We start from the raw sequence: 15,844 nt of genomic DNA on the forward strand, positions 1-15,844 counted from the left end.
ACTGTAGCAACTTCATGTGAGTACTGGGACCCATTTTTTCTAGGAGAAAAGCACTGAGCATGCTTACTCCAACAGTAGAAGATCAGATGGCTTCAGGAAGCCCCCAAGCGGGACACCGATAACAATCTTTCCCCCACTGTTTAAACCCATCCAATGACTGCCAGTATTCAGAGGTGTAGTACTACCTCTGATCCTGGAGGCAATATTATATGCCAAACATGGCTTGTAGCTATTAAAACCTTATCTTCCACGACTGCCTAATCTCCTTTAAAGCTAAGTTGATCGCAGTCCCCATATCTTCTGGAAACCAACTGCACAGTTTACATAATGCACAGCTAAATAATATTAATAATGATGCTACATCTTCAGAAACAATCTATGCAAGAAGGTCTTTAGAAAAAGAGTCTTAAGACTTCTTCTGGAAAGCAGCACCCTGTTTGAGCCCAGTATCAGCAGCAAAACAGACAAGTGTTCAGGAAACAGCAGCGGGGAAAATCTGTACAGCATAGAAATTCTCTCTCTCTCTCTCCCTCCTTCTTTCCTCTTCCATTAATAGAATTCGCCATTTGATATTCAGATTATAAATACCCAGAAAGTGTATAACCAAATGGACTTCAGAGACAAAGTACTCTTATTTATTTCTTTTTTCATTAATTCACTTTTCTCCCTTTTTCCCTGACAGGACTCAAGGCTGCATGTAGATAAAAATAAGAACCACAAAAAAGGGAAAAAATAAAAAAGAAACAATTAAACTCTTATTTTCTCCTTACCATTACTTTTTCTTTTTGGATTATTCACAATCCTTTGTAGTTCTATTGAGCTCCTGAGGATCCCCCGGAATTTCATGTTTATAGAGAAGTAGGTCACTGAAGCTTCCATAGCATTCATATACCTTGAAATTGGAATAGGAAATGAATGCTGCAAATCAGCTTGTGGCAATGGCATAGATTTGGGCTAAAGGTTTGGTGTGAGGGCCTCTAAGAAGTAACGTACCTCACACATATAAGTACTATTAGAACAATTAATATCATGAACAAACCAATATATATTTATTCTGTAAGCATGGGTTCATTTTTTTTAAATTGCCATCCCCACTAGTCTAGCAGTCATTTACAGCAGGAACAGGTTCATAGCTTGTGGGTACTTATGGATCAATTAGCCTTGAAAGTGCCGAGTGCTTTCCATCAGTCTCATTTGGTGACCCAGCTGTGCCTTTATCTTGACAGGGATAGCATAATTTCTGTTGTCTAGGCTCTGGTAACCTTTAGGTTGGACTATTGCAATATGTTATATGTTGGGCTGTCTTTGAAGACAATTTGGAAACTGCTGTTGGTGCAGAATTCAGAAACCAAATTGTTGAACATAGTATCATAGAATTTTAGAGCTGGAAGGGACCCTAAGGGTCATTTAGTCCAACCCCCTGCAATGCAGGAATGTCAACTAAAGCATTAACCTCTGGTTAGAAACCTCCAAGGAAGGACTGTGCACTACCTTCCAAGGAAATCTAACTGTCTAACAGCTCTTACTTTCAGAAAGTTTCTCCTGATGTTTAGTCATAATCTTGTAACTTGAATCCATTGGTTTGGGTCCTTACCCCATCCCCAAGCAAGAGTAAACAAGCTCACTCCATCTTTATGTTTCTATACAAATAATTTAGAAACATTCATCACTTTGCAACCTGGGTTTTACTGCCTGTATTTTCTTACTGCTATATAAAAAGTACATGAATCCGACTCTTGAAGAGTTTGTAAGTACAGTGGTACCTCGGGTTACAGATGCTTCAGGTTACAGACGCTTCAGGTTACAGACTCCGCTAACCCGGAAGCAGTATCTCGGGTTAAGAACTTTGCTTCAGTGGGGAGCCACTAGGAGCACATTGAAAGATGGCCGACAATACCATCTCTCCGGCTCACACGAGGTAATTAAGAGGCTGATATGAGAGTATGCAGCCTCCCTTGTTACCCCAGGGAATGGGGAACACTGCCTTGCCTGCGGTTGCCATAAATCACCCCCAGATTCGAAAGAAGGGGGTGAGGGCACTAGGCACATAGCCCTCGTGGGAGACAGCTCTCCCTGAAGCTGTCTCTGATCGCGCGTACTAGTTGCAGGAACTCAAAATAAACAATTAGAGAGAAGCAAATGCACATATTTCGAGTGAAGATCAGGAGATAAGACTGCCAATTAAAGTGATCTCTGTGAAGTGGGGCGATGGGCTGGACTCAACAATAAATCAAGAAGAAGATTCATCAAAGGATCGGTATGTCGGAGCGGGACTGGAAAGGAGGGGGAAAAACTTTTCTTTTTTTATCTTATGTGAGTACCTAATAACCCCCCCCCCAAGAAAGAATCGTTGCAATTACTGATTACAAGTAGGATAATTAAGAACTGTGTGGAAATAAATTACTAATCAAAGACATGGCTTGTGGGAACATCGGGAAAGGAATGAAAGCTCTTTGTGACGCAGTTAAAAAGAGATTTGTTACGGCCGGCCTGGCCACAGGATGATCGAGGGGGAGGAGGACCATGGTTTGTTATTATATCGGACTGTGAGTTTGACCTGGCCGGGCCCCCTGAGAAAATTGAGGAGAGACTGGCAGGCTTGTGGAAATTAACGGTCAGACTTTGGGAATGTTTTGCACGGAGGTACGGAAATGGCGTCTGTCTATTTTGATATGGCTCTTGGAGGAGTGTAAAATCCACACAGGATATAACAACGTTTGTTTTCAACCCGCTTGTGGAGACTACCAGAGATCACAAAGAAAGGAATATATGATAACAACAAGAAGATGAGGAAAATAACCAAGAGAAGATTGAACAGAACTGTGAATACTATTTTGACAGAACTGTGTACATTAAAGCAGCAGCAAGAGAGATGTTTGGATCCCTTTCTGAGCTCGAAGTATGGGTACCCCCAACAAAATTTAAAAATTTGGCTGTGTAATTTGGAATTAATGTGATTTGGAATTAATGTGATTTGATTGGCCTGTTAATAAAAATTATTTGGGGAAAAAAAGAACTTTGCTTCAGGGTGAGAACAGAAATCGTGCAGCAGTGGTGCGGCAGCAGCGGGAGGCCCCATTAACTAAAGTGGTACCTCAGTTTCAGGTTAAGAACGGACCTCCAGAATGAATTAAGTTCTTAACCCGAGATACCACTGTAAATCATTTTTAACTTACCAAATGTGTGGTCTCTTTCTATGCTAAGGAAAGGGGGAACTTTGGAAGCAGCTTAAAAGTGAATATTTTAAAGTTCTTACATTTACACACTTTACTTTGCTGTATATTTTGTGATTTTGAATCTCTGCTGGGGTTCTCTCGCCAAAGTTCTTGCCCCAAACCTGGATCTTAGGCATCCAGGGAATTCTCTTTTTAATACTACAGTGGTACCTTGGGTTACATACGCTTCAGGTTACAGACTCCGCTAACCCAGAAATAGTACCTTGGGTTAAGAACTTTGCTTCAGGATGAGAACAGAAATCGTGCTCCGGCGGCGCAGCAGCAGCGGGAGGCCCCATTAGCTAAAGTGGTGCTTCAGGTTAAGAACAGACCTCCAGAACGAATTAAGTACTTAACCCAAGGTACCACTGTATACCCTAATTCCTCCCCCAACCAACACTTACTTTCAAGGGGTGGGGTGTGTGTGATAATAATTCTGGAACACTAAATTTTGGTTCTGTTCTACATGTGAATTTCCAATATGTTTTAGAAAACCCAGTTATTTCAAACAGCGTAAAAGACTCTGCCAAGCAGGAAATGGCATAGCCAATTCCCATTGCAAGTAGTCAACAATACTATCAATATATGATTTAAGTCTTTTATGTAAAAACAGAAAGAGTTTGAAAAAGAATTGAAACATTGCTTATACTGGGAAAGTTCCCTACCAGAAGCAATCTTCAGTGTCATTGTCTTCCTTATAGATGTAAGTAGTTTCCCATGTGACACTTTTGAATGGCAACGTGGAATTCTTCCAGAAATCAACCAAGAAGTAGTTCACCTTCCTGGCTGGAGTCAACAGCCTTGTTAACTTTTCTTGGTAATCACAAGTCAACCCAAAACTCCCTGCAGAGATCAGAGGTGGGACCAACTCTGTCTCTAATCTACAAAAGAAAAGAAAAGTTTTTCATTTTTATTTATGATTTTAAATTATATACATTTCAGTAGTTTTACAATCATTCTAACATTTCAAAACTGGACTTCCTCTTCTTTATGCAGTTCCTTAAATTTATTTTTTGTATTTCCTGCATATTCTAAATTAACTTAACTTATTATTTTATTCATCTACTTTAAATATATGCTCTTATGAAACTGCAGGTTATTACAATAATCCTGCCAATGTCCTTATCTGTTTACAGTTTGTTTGTAAATATTCAATAAACCATTTCAATTCTTTTGTAAAAAGTTTATTATTTTGATTTCTTATTTTTCCAGTAATTTTCGCCATTTCTGCACATTCCATAAGTTTTTGTATCCGGTCTTCTTTCATCAGGACTTCTTCTTCTTTCCATTTTTGGGCAAATAACATTCTTGCCACTGTAGTTGCATACATGAATATATTTATATACACTTTAGGTAGCTCTACCTCTATAATTCCCAAAAGGAAAGCTTCTGGTTTTTTGGGGTTTTTTACAAATGTTATTTTAAACATCCTTTTCAATTCATTATATTTCATTTCCCAGTAAGCCTTACTACAAGACCACCACACATAAAGAAAAGAAAATAATTCCAGTATGGCTGCTACATTGATAGATGCTTTATCAATATGGGCCATGTTTCCAATCCTTTCTTCTTTTGTTTTTCTGCAATAATCTTTATTAAATTTGTTAAATAATACATTTATTCCACTCATTATTCAAAACATAATAAGGTACATAAAGAAAAATCAGAATACCTCCACTTTAAATAGCATTACAACCATATGTCTTTAAAGATGACTTCCCCTCCACCTCACTACAGGTCCTTACATCTTCTTTTTCTTTTAAACTGTGTCGTTTTTCACATTTTCGTTCATTGCTCTTACATAACATACTTTATCTATCTGTTCTTTAATTTGCGAAAATTAATCAAAGGATATTAAGGATTTTGTTTGGGAACAATGTTTTTCTAAATATACTCTATAGCACTCCCACTCACTGTTAAGCTTTTGATTTGTTTGGTTTCTGATTACCTCTGTCATCTTTGCTAATTCTAAGTATTCACATAATTTGGTTTCTTCTTTTGTTTGCCTTGATTTCAAAATAAATATGAAGCCAAAAAGTTATGAGTACTATACTACAAATTCTCTCAGAAAAAAACTGGGCAGATGGCTCTGAATAGTTAATACCTCTGTGTGTGAGAACAAACATAAAGGAAACATGCTCCCCAGCGTCAGTGCCATCGCTTTGAACCCAGATGTCATCCTATGAAGAATATGCACTAATTAAACCATTAAGAGTGCTCAGTTCTTTCTAAATGGTGCTGATAAAGAGGATTGATGCAAGACTTGCATTTCATTTCCTCCTTCATGCTTTAAAATGGGCAGGGAACCATTTTTTCTCACCGCATTCCTTCTAGGGGCATCTGTTGGGAGTCACATGTTGGCAGTAGGTAGGGCAAGAGCCAAAAGTGGTCAGGGCACCCCTTTTTTCACAAGTGTTTGCTAGGCTCTTAAGCCGACATCACATTTATTCAATATTTAGCCTTACTTGAATAGAACACTTCAGCTGATACTTACGAGACCATCTGGAATGTGGCAAAGGTGCACGTTGGGCCTAGAATAGTACACCCAAGTTTTTTATCAGCCTGAAATAGAAAATACCAACATGAGGCGAGGGGTGGATAAAGTTTAATGGATAATCATGCAGATGCAAAGTAATACTGTGGTAATGGAGCAAATGGCTGGAAGATACTAAGACATTGCAGTAATAAAAACAAGGTGAGTGTTGGATAACAGAGCCTGCAAATGGAGATTAAAAAGTAAGAGAGACGTTATGGCCTCTACAGGGGCATGAATTAAAACTATGTACAGTAGGTGCCTGTCTAAGGAATAACTGTGCCCTTTAAGTATAGTGGTACCTCAGGTTACATATGCTTCAGGTTACATATGCTTCAGGTTACACACTCCGCTAACCCAGAAATAGTGCTTCAGGTTAAGAACTTTGCTTCAGGATGAGAACAGAAATTCTGCTCCGGCGGCGCAGCGGCAGCAGGAGGCCCCATTAGCTAAAGTGGTGCTTCAGGTTAAGAACAGTGTCAGGTTAAGTATGGACCTCCGGAACGAATTAAGTACTTAACCTGAGGTACCACTGCATTAAAATGGTAGCACAAGCAGATTTACAGTGAAGCACACTGATACATAACTGGAAGGGAATGTAACAGTTTTTAAATCATGGATTATGATGAGATTTTTAAAACATGTACGTCAAGCCAGTGCTTGATGTATTTGGTTTCTAGCCGGCACTTGCTCTTTATTTGGTGAGGAACTCCTGGTTTATGGGAGCAACTAGGCCCACCAGGACTCCCCATTTGCCCCACTAGGCCCCACTAGGCCATTGTGGCTAAGCTACACCCAGATGCCCCACACCTGACATAATACCTGATGTCAGGGGTTTGCCAGGTAAAGACACAGGTCTGTGCCAAAAGCGAGGTTTGCGAATTGCATGGGCAGAGGAGAATGCTTCCCCTGATATCAGTGTTATGTTATGTGACTGACAGGTGGGTGCTCCTGCCCACTGCTCTTGACATGCAAGTGGAAAGGGAGCTAAGGACTTGGCCCACCAGCCATAGCTGTCAACCGTCCCTTATTTGGTGGGAAAGTCCCTTATCCCTGTGCCGTGTCCCGCTGCTGTCCCTTATTGATGATGTCCCTTAAATTTCCCGGGTTTCAAAGGAAGCAGCAACTCTCCCTCCCTCCCTGCTGACCAGGGAGGAGGGAGGCTCCAACTGTGTTGCTTGGCTGAGTTGTTCACCCAATGAGTCTAAGAACGACTGGGGGGTAGAGCTTGCATGCCTTGTGCCGATCAAATCGGCCACGTTGCCTGGGGACTCGCCTTTGCTCAGCACTTCACAGCGGAGAGGTGACGGTGGTTTCCTTGCTGCATCCTCTTTGCCCGGTTGCTGCGTTTTGGGAACTACCGCTTGAGGCTTCATTTGGCTGCTGGCTGGGCTTTCTGCCTTTGGCTCGGAGGGGCTCAGGAGTTGAACATACCTATGCTCTGAAAATCCCTTATTTTGGCTGCTGATCCCTTATTTTCGAGGCTGCTGGTCCCTTATTTTTAAATCTGTAAGTTGACAGCTATGCCCCCGGCTGATCCCTTATTTTCGAGGCTGCTGGTCCCTTATTTTTAAATCTGTAAGTTGACAGCTATGCCACCGGCTGCATCCAGTTCCCCACTTCTGACCTAAAAGGATGATTCCTACATATGCGCCTTAATACTCACATAAATCCTCTTGATGAATTCCACACCTTCACACGTGCTGGTGCGGCAGCCATTGGAGACGTACAGCGACGTGTCGATGCCATCAAATGCGGCACTGACATTCACATTCACGTTGTTTGCTGTAACATGAAACGCAGGAGTGTTAGATATTGAAACTATACAATGTTTTTGTAAGAACATATGTCATGATGCTGCAGCCTGTTGCAACATGAGTACAAAACATCCAGTGGCACAGGCAGGCAGGCGAGTACGTAAGCAAGTTATTGAGGGGTGTGGGTGGTGGGCAGCCCAGATATGCTGCAGAGGAACAGGTAGGACAGTTTGTCAAGGCATGGGTGGTAGCTGGGTGATAAGTGGGTGGCACGTGTGCAATGCAAAGAGGAGGCACCCGCAAGTTTAATAATATAAAAATATTGATTTAAAACATACTTTTAAAAATAAAGTATGATTCCAATTCATAATTTTATTTAAGACAACTTTTTAGCTGTTTTGATTTTATTGATTTACAGATGATAAACTTGTGAATCTTGTAAACCAAGTTGTAAGGAGCAGAGTGTAAATAAGTAGATAAATAATAAAGAGCTGATAATTATCTGACTATGCATTGATTGTAGGGCTGCCTCATCAAGTATTTGAATTTTCTATTTAATTATTTATTATTATTATTATTATTATTATTAATTAATTAATTAAATTTGCATACCTCCCTATACCCATAGAACGCAGGGCGGTTCACAACATAAAATCACAATATTAAAAACACAAAAGCATTTCCTTAAGAGAAATGTTAATGGAGTAGCAGACTTTAAACAATCTCCACTAGTTTTGTCATGTGGAAGGCAAATTGGCCACTGTGCACTTCTTATGACATTCATTCCGTGAAGTAGGATCATATCCTCTGTTTGCTTGTATTGATGGGTAGTGACGTTTGTTTCAGTTGCAGATAGGGAAGTGTCTTTCATGTAACTAAAAACAGTTTTAAAATAGACACTCATGGAACAGTAGGGTGGGGGATTTTCCCTGGAAAGGAAGTAGCCTTGCTCAAGTTTGTCACATTTTTAAGGAACACATAAACACTCAATTAGTATAGTAGTGAATTATCGTCATCATCATTTTATTTTTTTATCCCACCTTTCCATAGTTAAAACCATGCTCAAGGCAGCTTACAACTTGAAAAGATTCACGGTACATAATGGCAACCATAACAAAAGTAATCATAACCATCAACCACCTTTCTGCCAAGACCCAAGAGACAATAAAACAACTGTAACTACCGCATGGTTCACATGGTGAAAGACGGATAATACGTGAGCAGCGGTGCTAGGCAGAAAGGAAGACAGCCTGTGGAAGCATTCTTTTGTATAGACTCAGGGCCTGACATTTGACCCTCAAAAGATACTGAAGTGCTCTTACCTTTCAGGTCAGCTTTCACCAGTTTCATGCCCCATTCCACAGCTGGTTCTATTTCTCCCGCACTCACTGGAAGCATAGAGTCATTCATGAGCATTACATTGATCATGTAGCCATCTTTGTCACATCTGAGCACACCACCAGCATGCCACAGAAGCTGGGTCAAGAAGAGCAGGGCCCCCAAAATCTGATCCACTTTTTGTTCTCTCATGATGCCGCGTAGTCCATGCCAGCGTTGCTTCTTGCGCATACTGCACGCTTGATATTTTAAAGCGAGGATATTTGCTCTGTGCCCACGACTTGGTCAAGTTTTTCTTCTCTCAAATACGTCCTTCCGTTCCCTTTCTTAGCTCCCTTTCCACCCGCACCTGCCCAGCTGGTACTTCTGCTTGCGAGCATATAAGAGCAGCAAAACTTGTGAAATGCGAAGGGGCCAAAGGTCGGTTGTTCATGTTTGCCACTGAGAACATTAGAGCTATAAAACCGAGGCATTAGTCACCGTGAGATGGTAAGGGGAAGAGGAGGGGCCAAGAAGATAATGGAAGAAAACCAGTTAAAATGGAAATAAAATTAAAAGACCATTAATGCAGAAGGATAAATCAGATGACTGCCTCTTGTTTGTTTTGCTTTTCCAAGTAACTCGTGGTAGCTGTAAAATGGGAGGCAAAAAGGAAGTTCCCGTGTGCACTAAATAAACACTGTGCTTTACTTTGAGTTTTTATTTTCATTTTTTGTATTTGACCTGCTGCTAACAAGAAATGTCTGGCTGTATCATTCTCCATACGTGTACACACACACATATTCATAGGATGGCATTTCCAAAGAACCAATCAATTAAAAATGCCCATGAATGATCTACCATTGATCCATTTGTCAAAATTCAGATAAATTAACTCAAATGTATGGATTATAACTGAATGCAGGTTCTCAACTGCCTTCAGAGAAAGAATTGTGTCATGATTAATAACAGCTGCTGTATTTATATTTGAAGTGATTGGGTTGTTCACAAATTAGATATGGTAAAAACAAACACCAAATGGCACAGAACATTCCTAGAGCGACTCCAATATATTGTGCTACCCTAAGCAACTGTACATGATCTAAGTAGGATTCCTTGCAGGCCTGGTCCACTCATGAGGCAAGGTGAGGTGACTGCCTCAGGTGGCAGGATCCACAGGGGCAGCAGATCCCAATATAGATCTTTAATCCCCCTTTATTCCTGATACCAGTCTTCACTCCCAATTTTTTTCTCTGGCAATGAGGAGAGCACAATTTTGTGGTTCACCTCAGGTACCAAAATGACTTGGGCCAGCCCCAGTTCCTTGAAATGTATAAGGGGTGTGTGATCTCTTCACCTAGGTCCTTTGGGGGTGAGGAGGGGGAGCGCTGAGCAGATTTGACAATTATGAAATAGTTGCTTCAGTTAGCTGCATTATGTTTTAAAGGTAGCAGATTAATTTATGGTGTCATAATTGATATTGTGGTTTGTACTCTGTGACCTACCCTGGGATCAGAAACTGACAGAAGGTGGGAGACCAATTTAAATAAATAAATATATTGGGAAGCACTTTTCAAATCCTGTCTTATCATCAGCCTTGAAAATACTGGTTCTTCTCCTGTTACCACAAAAAAGCGTTTGCTTGGCTTATTTGTGCCTTTAAGATGATCCTGATTATACTCAAATGCACTTTCACGACATGGATTATTTCCTTTTTAGAAACCTGTATGAGAATGTTCACAGATCAGAGGAATGAGAGGATGAAAGAAGAAACACCACACTAGCAGTTCTAAAGTGGGAGAAGGTGGTAAAGAAAGAGAAATAATGACAGCCCCTATATCATTGCAAGAAGTTATAAACGTGTTACTAGGAACTCAACTGCTTACCTTTAGCTATGACTGAGAAAGCTAATCAGGCTGAAAGACGGAAGGCTAGAAAATATGTAATGCAATGTCTGTATAAGAAACTATCATCTCCAACTGAAGCTGCAAACATTACATACTCTATAGTAGGACAACTATTCAAATACTTGAGCATTTTCACTGCTGCCCCACACAGACCATGTTTGTATGTCATACTAAACAATGGTTTAGCAAGATGTGATCCACAGTGAGTATTAGGTTTGTGTGCTCCTCTTCCCTTTCCCCCTCCTGTATAGCTAAGAGGAATAGTTTGGGAGCTCCGTCAATCACAGTTTGCCATGTCATCTAGTTTGGCAAACTGGTCAACACTAATTATGGGTAATGTCCAGTGCTTTTTTTCTGGGGGTACATAGGGGTACGCATACTCCTAAACATTTTGTGAATCTTTGTACTTTTGTCCATTCACTGTATTTATTTTCCCCGATTTGAACTATAAAATGGTGGTTTACTTGAGTCAAAATAAGAGTACCCCTAAACATTTTTTTTAGAAAAAAAAAGCACTGGTAATGTCAATTAGCCAGCTTCTAGGACCCCATTTTGAAATGGGCTTGTTTGAAAGTGATGATAGCTTTAATCACAATTCGTTGAACCAGAAGACACAATGAAATGAGCCAAAGTTTGGGAAAGCAAAAGCAAGCTGTTTAACTTCTCTTTCTGGCTGTGTGTGTTTGGGGGTGTGGGGTGGACTGTGACGCTGAGGCTTGCTGAGGTTTGTTCTTGCTTGTGCATGTTACACTAAATTTACTTTTCATTGATCAATCCACCGTGACTTAAATATTTTTTTCCTGGTTAGTTGTAGCCAGCCAAATTCAGAAATCTTCACTGTATATCTGAAATTAGCATTTACAGTACATAATGTTACATTTTCCTAAACTGAACATCACCTTCTCTTGAGACCTATTAAGTTCAAAGACAGAATGTCTCAACCAGTCATCTACTCAAATTTAAAGAAAAAACACTTATTAAAAGTGCATTAAAACAAAAACCCTGTTAATATGTTGTATACACACTCACATTTCATATTCCAAACATTCATAGACTGTTAGAATGATTGCACCATTAAGTTGTCTTTGAAAATAGGAACATGAACTCTTAGATTACCCACAGTTCCCTTGAGCAAACAACATACTGTAACGTTTATAACTGTCAGAGATTATTTTTGAACAAACAGGAAATTGAACACCTATTGTGCAAACAATCCGAGTATTCAACATGCAGCAATTCAAACTGTTTTCCCATGATGTAGTTCATGACATAAACTTCATAAAGGGAATTTATTAAAGTACTGTCTAGATCTACCCCATACAAATGCAAAGGCCAAATTACAATTTTTAAAATATTCAATACTATTGAGGGATAAATGACAATCAGACCAGTATTCATTTCCTAACATGTAAGGCCTAACTTATATTACAAGCAAAACAATTAAGAGAATATTGTGGCACTTTAAAGACTTATAAATTTATTTTTGCACATGGGGCTGTACTCAAACTTTGTTTTAAACTGCCACTTTCCCTCCCTCAGTGTTACCCCCGGCTTACTCTACTCAAATATCTGCTGTTGTTTCAAATCACCACTCCCCCCTCTCTGTTTTCTTTATTCAAATCTGTACTCTATTGTTCAAAACCAGTTTAAATTCTGTCTTCTCTTTTGCTCCCCTGCTGTGCACCCTGCAAATCCAGGATTGTGATGAGGCAAATCCTCCAATGGGGCTGCACTCTAACTTCATGCAAATTCAGGATTCTGATGCTGCACTACAAATCCTCCAATGGGGGCTGAATTATGACAGCCTTACTTTTTAAGTATAAAGGAAGGTAATCATTCATGGACTCCTGAACTATGAAGGCTCAGGGCCTGGGGTAAACCACACTTATATGTCCCCTGCCTTCATATTATCCCTGCCTCTGCTGCTGCAACTCCTCTTCATGGAGATGCTGTTAGCAGCCCCTTCTATTCTTGCCACTTTAATGGGGGGTGGCCTCTCCCCCAGTTTAAGGGTTGTATACAATCCCAGTCCTACTCAGAGCAGACCCATTGAAATTAATGGCCATGACTACTTTTTATTTATTTATAAAACTTCTGCAACTTCTGACCAGCCTGGCCTTGCTTTACCTCCAGTTAGGTACTGTGGGATCCAGCATCAGAATAGAACACAATATTGGGAAACAATGAAGCTTTGGATCTGGCAGCTCCAAGGCTGCCCCAGCATGCCCCATTTGGGCCTCTCTCCAGCCAGAACACCAGTGGTAGAAGACAAGATCACACTCCCTCTCTCCCTTTTCACTTGTATGCTTTTTTTAAAGTTATACGTTTGTGCACAGGGACTCTTTAGTTTCAATTTATTGCACATATGCCATTCTGGGAGCATTTTTGGCTGAAAAGTAGTGCACAAATACTCTAAATAAATAATCTTTTCTTCTTTGGCCTACAGCAACTTAAGAGCATTATCCTAAGAGAGAGAAATTACTATTTTGTCTTTTGTTATGTCTTTTGTTACTGCAAGAAATATTTGCTCACTACTTTTACTTCTTATTTGTGTTCATTTACACTACTGTACATGCAACAGCCACCAGGGGTGTCCATCTTCCAAAAGCACACTGTTTTTCAAAAAGCATGTAGGTCTCTAACACTGCCTTTTTGAGCCTTTCTTTATATTTTAATATAAATATTTTAATATAAATATTCACTAGACCCTTTTGTAGCTCTTAACGTGTAATAAAACAAGTCACTGAAAAACATTGCATGTGGTATAAACAAGTTCATTAATCACTCAAAGTACACAATCTTTGAGATAATACAGGTAACGGATATACTGCTGATAGTATGAATTGTGGCATAATGCCACAGTTCAATACCCCCCCTCCTCTGAAATCACTATTTGCTTTTTATAAGCAAGCATTTTTAACAGGACTGCCTTGTTTATCAGTTTGGTGATGATTTTTACTTTATGTACTTCTTTGTGTTCTAAATTCCTGTTACATCTTCTTTATCTAATATTTTATCTAATCTGAGAGCTACTATAGCAGCTAAGAAAATGGCATGGGAACCAGGAAGTTCCTGGTTTAAATGTTGCCTCTGCTATAAATTCACTTGGTGGTCTTAGTCAAGCCAAACTTTCAGCTGCATTCACATATCTGCACCATATGGATAAAACACTCAACTACTGTACACAGTTCTTGTAAGGATGAATAGTCACTTTGGTCATGTGAGGGAATTTAGGCTGAGAATTAGGGCTTGTCCACACCTCTGCTTGTCTCATGACTAGAAAGCATGGGTCCAAGTAGTTTTCCTGTTACTCTCCTTGTTTCCCAAGGAAACTTCACTTTTTAGCTCTAAATCAGAGCAAATGTCAATTCAGAGAAAACCCGAATTTCCATTTGTTCCGATTGAGTGCTAGAGCGGTTTTCCTTGGGGTGGGGTGGAGGGTTGCCGCAGGACATGAGAAAGTGTGAAGAAGCTGGACAAATAATAATAATAATAATAATAAATTTTATTTATATCCCGCCCTCCCCAGCCGAAGCCGGGCTCAGGGCGGCTAACAACAATCAAATAATCAAACAATCAAATAAACCAACATTCTAAAAATATTTCATTATAAAAATTAATTAAAATCAAGTTGATGGCAACCATTAAGCAAAACTCTGTGCAGGTTGCCAGAGGAGGGAGTCAGGCTGCGCCCTGACCAAAGGCCTGGTGGAACAACTCTGTCTTGCAGGCCCTGCAGAAAGATGTCAGGTCCCGCAGGGCCCTAGTCTCTTGTGACAGAGCGTTCCACCAGATTGGAGCCGCAGCCGAGAAGGCCCTGGCTCTAGTTGAGGCCAGCCTAACCTCTCTGAGGCCTGGGACCTTCAGGATGTTTTTATTTGCAGACCGTAGGTTTCTTTGTGGGGCATACCAGGAGAGGCGGTCCCGTAGGTACGAGGGTCCTAGGCCGTATAGGGCTTTAAAGGTTAAAACCAGCACCTTAAACCTGATCCTGTACTCCACCGGGAGCCAGTGCAGCTGATATAGTACCGGATGAATGTGGTCTCCCAATCAACTTCATGGCTGAGTGGGGATTTGTATATGTTTTCTTACTCCTCATCCAAAACTCTGAACTCTATACCACACTATGTAAATACTAAATATTATCAGGTTATATGTCATAAAAGTAGATTTGATACAGGTGGAAGCTTGCAGTATTAAATATATTTATGCTTTGTTCTGCGTATCAGCATTCAGCGCTGTGGTATTTTGTGACAGAATGCCCACATTTAATCTTCAAAAACAGAAATAAGAAACCTTTATCTGCGATTAACTTGGGCATGCAAACACTGATCCCCAACCCCTCTAAGCTACTTCTCTCCCACTAAGCAGACCACTATCCATTATGTTTTCCCTAGTGGCAGGAAATACATTGATCTGGTTGCAAGTAAAATATATTCTTGTGGGTTTGCTGTATGATCACTGTGAATGTGTCTACAATGGTACCTCGGGTTACATACGCTTCAGGTTACAGACTCTGCTAATCCAGAAATAGTGCTTCAGGATGAGAACAGAAATCGTGCTCCGGCGGCGTGGCGGCAGCGGGAGGCCCTATTAGCCAAAGTGGTGCTTCAGGTTAAGAAAATTTTCAGGTTAAGAACAGACTTCCGGAACGAATTAAGTACTTAACCCAAGGTACCACTGTATTGCTATTACTTTGCCTTAAACTTTAAGGCTTCAAGTAATGTCTAGTCAAGAGCTTAGGATTTGACATTAGAATATTGGTGCGTTTGAATTACTATAATGAATGAGTCATTCATCTGTAGAGCTGGAGTCTGCAACAAATACTTGGCAGGTTGACAGTTTTTAAGATACAGACAGAATGAGGTATCTTTATGTCTCCAGCATTCTCTCATCCAAATGAAACTAAACCTCTGTAGCAATAGTCCTGGAACTTCTCATTGCTCCCTGCAAAATGAGAGGAGTGCATAAGAATATATAGGTAAAACATTTGCAGAAAGCGCAGAATGGTGTCAAGATCTACAAATGCCACACAGCCACTAGCCCCAACCCAAAGCTGGTGATAGGAAGTAGAGTCTTGTTGCAGGAGAAAATGCCTAATAATCCTGTTCGAGA

General features: G+C 40.3%; 1 protein-coding gene and 1 long non-coding RNA gene across 4 annotated transcripts in view; one reads left to right on the forward strand and one right to left on the reverse strand.

Annotated features, from left to right (window-relative positions):
• Positions 1–10,071, reverse strand: part of GUCY2C (guanylate cyclase 2C) — a gene marked incomplete at its 3' end in the record, with an annotated part of 48,798 nt that extends 38,727 nt beyond the window's left edge. The window contains exons 1-5 of one of the 3 annotated variants that reach the window (XR_014539039.1): positions 8,828–10,071; positions 7,415–7,533; positions 5,710–5,777; positions 3,881–4,096; positions 771–892 (exon numbers count right to left, since the gene is read on the reverse strand). Coding sequence is in view for 2 of the 3 variants with exons in the window: in XM_083573763.1 (XP_083429889.1) it covers positions 771–892; positions 3,881–4,096; positions 5,710–5,777; positions 7,415–7,533; positions 8,828–9,074 (772 nt within the window). Of the gene's footprint in view, positions 1–770; positions 893–3,880; positions 4,097–5,709; positions 5,778–6,570; positions 6,674–7,414; positions 7,534–8,827 lie in introns of those variants that run through there. The other 2 variants (XM_083573763.1, XM_083573764.1) reach the window with 2 other exon arrangements.
• Positions 5,786–14,023, forward strand: LOC310743538. The gene is made up of 3 exons (XR_014539078.1): positions 5,786–5,910; positions 10,542–10,931; positions 12,863–14,023. It is a non-coding gene; the product is annotated as an uncharacterized lncRNA (long non-coding RNA).
• Positions 14,024–15,844: the final 1,821 nt, after the last annotated feature.

The sequence above is a fragment of the Podarcis filfolensis genome (assembly GCF_964270895.1).
Source record: "Podarcis filfolensis genome assembly, chromosome: 10".
Lineage (NCBI taxonomy): Eukaryota > Metazoa > Chordata > Lepidosauria > Squamata > Lacertidae > Podarcis > Podarcis filfolensis.